A 3,847-nucleotide genomic window follows, 5' to 3' on the forward strand; every position below is an offset into this window, starting at 1 on the left:
CACTCACAAAACTAATTGCATATATGATTTCAAAGGTTGATAACATAAAATATCCAACCACAAAATTATAAGCGATTTAATAAAATCGTTTTAAAAATGTTACATTATAAAATTATATTTTTTATAAACTGCGTTTTGCTTTAAATGAAGAAAACTCTCTCAGTCGTAAACATGTTGATATTTAATCACAACGTATGTCAATCATATTTAGGAATTAGAAAAAAAAGGTAATTTGCATTTTGATATCTGAAGTTGACACTCTTTGCATTAGTAGTTTTGCAACAATTTTTAACACTCTTATCAACGCTTACCATATATTAATTTATCTCTTAAGGATCAAATATACTCAAATATATCCTATTTCATTTCTTAACCGTTTTCACTAAAACTTCGTATATTCGCTCCCCCTCCTATTTTGTGATTTGAGATTTTCAATTTATATTTGAAAGGCTGAGTTTTTCGTCCATGAAGATTTCGTTGGGTGATATTACCTGCTCTTTCGCCCGTACGCTGATTTATAACAGAAAATATGTTTAGATTATGCGAGGTTTACTTTATTTCACTGTTTTATGTCTGACAGACGTTTAGAATGTGATGGGCCGCTAATTTTTATTTCCCTTAAATAATTTATGTATTGTTTTGCCTTATGTGATTAATTGTAAGGAAGAAAAATATACGTTTAAAGATGCACTCTTACTCCCAAATAAAATGAACCACAATCAATACATTTGTTTTAATATGTTAAAAAAGGATGAATAATTGTTGAAAACAATGGTTTTTATGAATGGTACCGAGTGAAATTTGAAAGAAAGGTGCAGGAAAAAACGTGTTTTTCTACCTTATGAGACGATAGTAGATTACTGTTAATCTTTTAGCACTCACCAATCTTTTTTTTTTCATTTTCAGCTGTTAAATAAACGGTTACAATCTTGTTATCAGTAATTAAAATTTTCCATAAATGCATTATTTAATAAGTAGTTAAAGGTGTATCACTCTAAAATTTGCTTACATAACATGTGTATGTATTGATTTTGAATAAGAGTGTCACTTAAAGAATTATATGAAACTGAATTTAAAGCTGTTTTACAATATTTTTTTTATATACTTCCATGATAGATAATTTATTAAACATTTATAAATATTCTTCAATAGAATTCCGTAAAATAAAGTTTTTAATATATATATATATATATATATATATATATATATATATATATATATATATATATATATATATATATATATATTTATATATATATATATATATATATATATATATACCAGATATTTAATGTATTATACATATACAATCATTTTCTACAATGAAAATCCTTAAAATAATCAATTTACCATGCTGTAGACGAAGCCATAAATGAAAAGCCAAATATAAAATGTACATGGAAAAATAAAAAATATAAAGATATTGATGGATCATAACATTCCAATGAAACCGATTTAATTGAACACTGAGTTATGTTATAGACGGCAGTTTGAACATATCTAATAATCTTGGCTGGTATTCATAAAGAATCTTGTCCTAAGTCATTTCCTAAATTGAGTCACTTTCTTAACTTAAGTATCTCATTGGTCATATGATATAAATACTTTAATAATTTCTGAAATACATGATTTGCATTGTCCTAAATGAAAAAAAAACATACTTTAATATTTATACAGTCTTTTAATTTGACTATAAGGAATCGACTTAAGTGAAGAAATGGCTTAAGATGGTTTATGAATTCAGCCCCTGTATTATTACGAAAATAGACCAATCTGTTATTTTCATATTATGAGTTCACTATTAATCAACTGTATATAACAAACAGAAATCTCTCTCTCTCTCTCTCTCTCTCTATTTTTATATATGTGTTATCATTCATAAATATATAACATTACGCTATAAAACTATAATGTTGATTTTGTTTCAGGTTGCCGCCAACCGTTGTCATTCCCAAAGGAAAAATTGGAAGCCAAGATGTCTGTCTGGTTTTCATTTAAAAATGTGTTTCCGTACTAGAAAATGTGTTTTTCAGACTGACAGTACCTTTATATAGTCACTCCATCATAACCTAGTTATCTTTCATTGAACTTACTAAATAATTCACTACTCCCATTCCCCCAGGGGTGGAGCTGGCTGAGTCCCCAGCCTCAGAAAATTAATATTTGAGTAAGTATGATTTACGTGGTAACTGCTTTAGGCGAATAATTGTTCAAGCTAGCGCTGTGATTATTGACTTTTCAGACACATTGTATGTTATTCAGATCAATACCTTTACAGTGACACCATTTGATGCAACAACAGTTAACCATAGCATTGTTCGAACATTCGTTGTAGAATCATGATTATTAAGGTATCGCGTACAAATATAGATTTGTTATTGTCAAACGATACATACAACGTTTCAGATACCAACTTTAGATGTCGGTTCAAAAGGGTGCCAGAAAGGCCCGTCCAAAAAAGGCCCATTGTCAGAAAGGCCCGGTCCAAGAAGGCCCAGTATCATAAAGGCCCGGTTCAAAAAGACCTAATGGCAGAGAGGCCGGTACAAAAAGAGCCAGTGCCGGAAAGTCCCGATCCAAGAAAAGCCAGTAACAAAAAGGCCCGTTCCAAAAAGACCCAGTGCCAGAAAGGCCCGGTCAAAAAGAGCCAGTGCCGGAAAGTCTCGGTCCAAAAGGGCCCAGTGCCAGAAGGGCCCGATCCAAAAAGGCTCAGTGTCGGAAAGGCCCGATCCAAAAAGGCCCTATACCAGAAAGGTCCGGTCCCAAAAGGCCCAGTGCCTGAAAGGCCCGGTCAAAATTTTAGAATGCCAAAAGGCCCGGTCCAAAATGGCCGAGTGCCTGAAAGGCCCGGTCCAAAATGGCCCAGTGCCGGAAAGGCCCGGTCAAAAAGGCCAAATGCCAGAAAGGCCCGGTCCAAAATGGTCCAATGCCAGAAAGGCCCGGTCCAAAATGGCCGAGTGAATGAAAGGCCCGGTCCAAAAAGGCCAAATGCAAGAAAGGCCCGGTCCAAAATTGTCCAATGCCAGAAAGGCCCGGTCCAAAATGGCTCAGTGCCGGAAAGGCCTGGTGCCAAAAAGACTCAGTGCCAGAAGACCCGGTTCAAAAAGACCCAATGTCGGAATGGCCCGGTTCAAAAAGACCCAGTGTCAGAAAGGCCCGTTTCAAAAAGACCTAGTGGCAGAGAGGCCCGGTCCAAAATGGCCCAGTGCCAGAATGGCCCGGTCCAAAAAGACCCAGTGTCATAAAGGCCTGGTTCAAAAAGACCTAGAGACAGAGAGGCCCGGTCCAAAATTGCCCAGTGCCAAAATGGCCCGGTCCAAAAAGACCCAGTACCGGAAACGCCCTATCCAAAAAGGCCCAGTACGGGAACTGTCCGGTGCAAAAAGACCCAGTGCCAGAAAGGCTCGGTGCGAAAAGGCGAAAACTTCAAAAATTTGAAAAAGAAATTTGATAACATTAAATTGGGATACAAAAGAATGTTTATTTGATTTAAGATTTAGTTTATCTTTTTCTGCCTCTTAACCCCACCACCTAGCACTATTTTTAGCATCTACGTTTTCCAGCGAGGCCTATCATTTCATTACTGTGTTTTGCGAAAATTCCAGGGACTCTCCTAAAGAATTTCAATTGGCAATGATGTTTTTAAATTTTGTTGAAATTAAGTTCATTTACTTACTTTTATATTTATCATTTTAATCTGGTTGTAAAGATCATATAAGGGACTCGAACATAGAGTTTCTGTTGGCCACGATGTTTTTAAACTTTGTTAATATTGAATTATTTTACTCATTTTTTAATATATATCATTTGATACTGGCTGTTAAAAAACACCCCAATGTCTCTCACG

General features: G+C 34.8%; 1 protein-coding gene across 1 annotated transcript; it reads left to right on the plus strand.

The window, feature by feature from the left end:
* The first annotated feature begins 2,339 nt into the window (after positions 1 to 2,339).
* On the plus strand, positions 2,340 to 3,245 carry LOC128235612 (uncharacterized). The gene has a single exon (XM_052950419.1). It carries the CDS (start codon positions 2,340 to 2,342, stop codon positions 3,243 to 3,245), a length of 906 nt encoding a protein of 301 aa, XP_052806379.1.
* The last annotated feature ends 602 nt before the right edge of the window (positions 3,246 to 3,847 follow it).

Source organism: Mya arenaria, chromosome 5 (genome assembly GCF_026914265.1).
Source record: "Mya arenaria isolate MELC-2E11 chromosome 5, ASM2691426v1".
NCBI lineage: Eukaryota > Metazoa > Mollusca > Bivalvia > Myida > Myidae > Mya > Mya arenaria.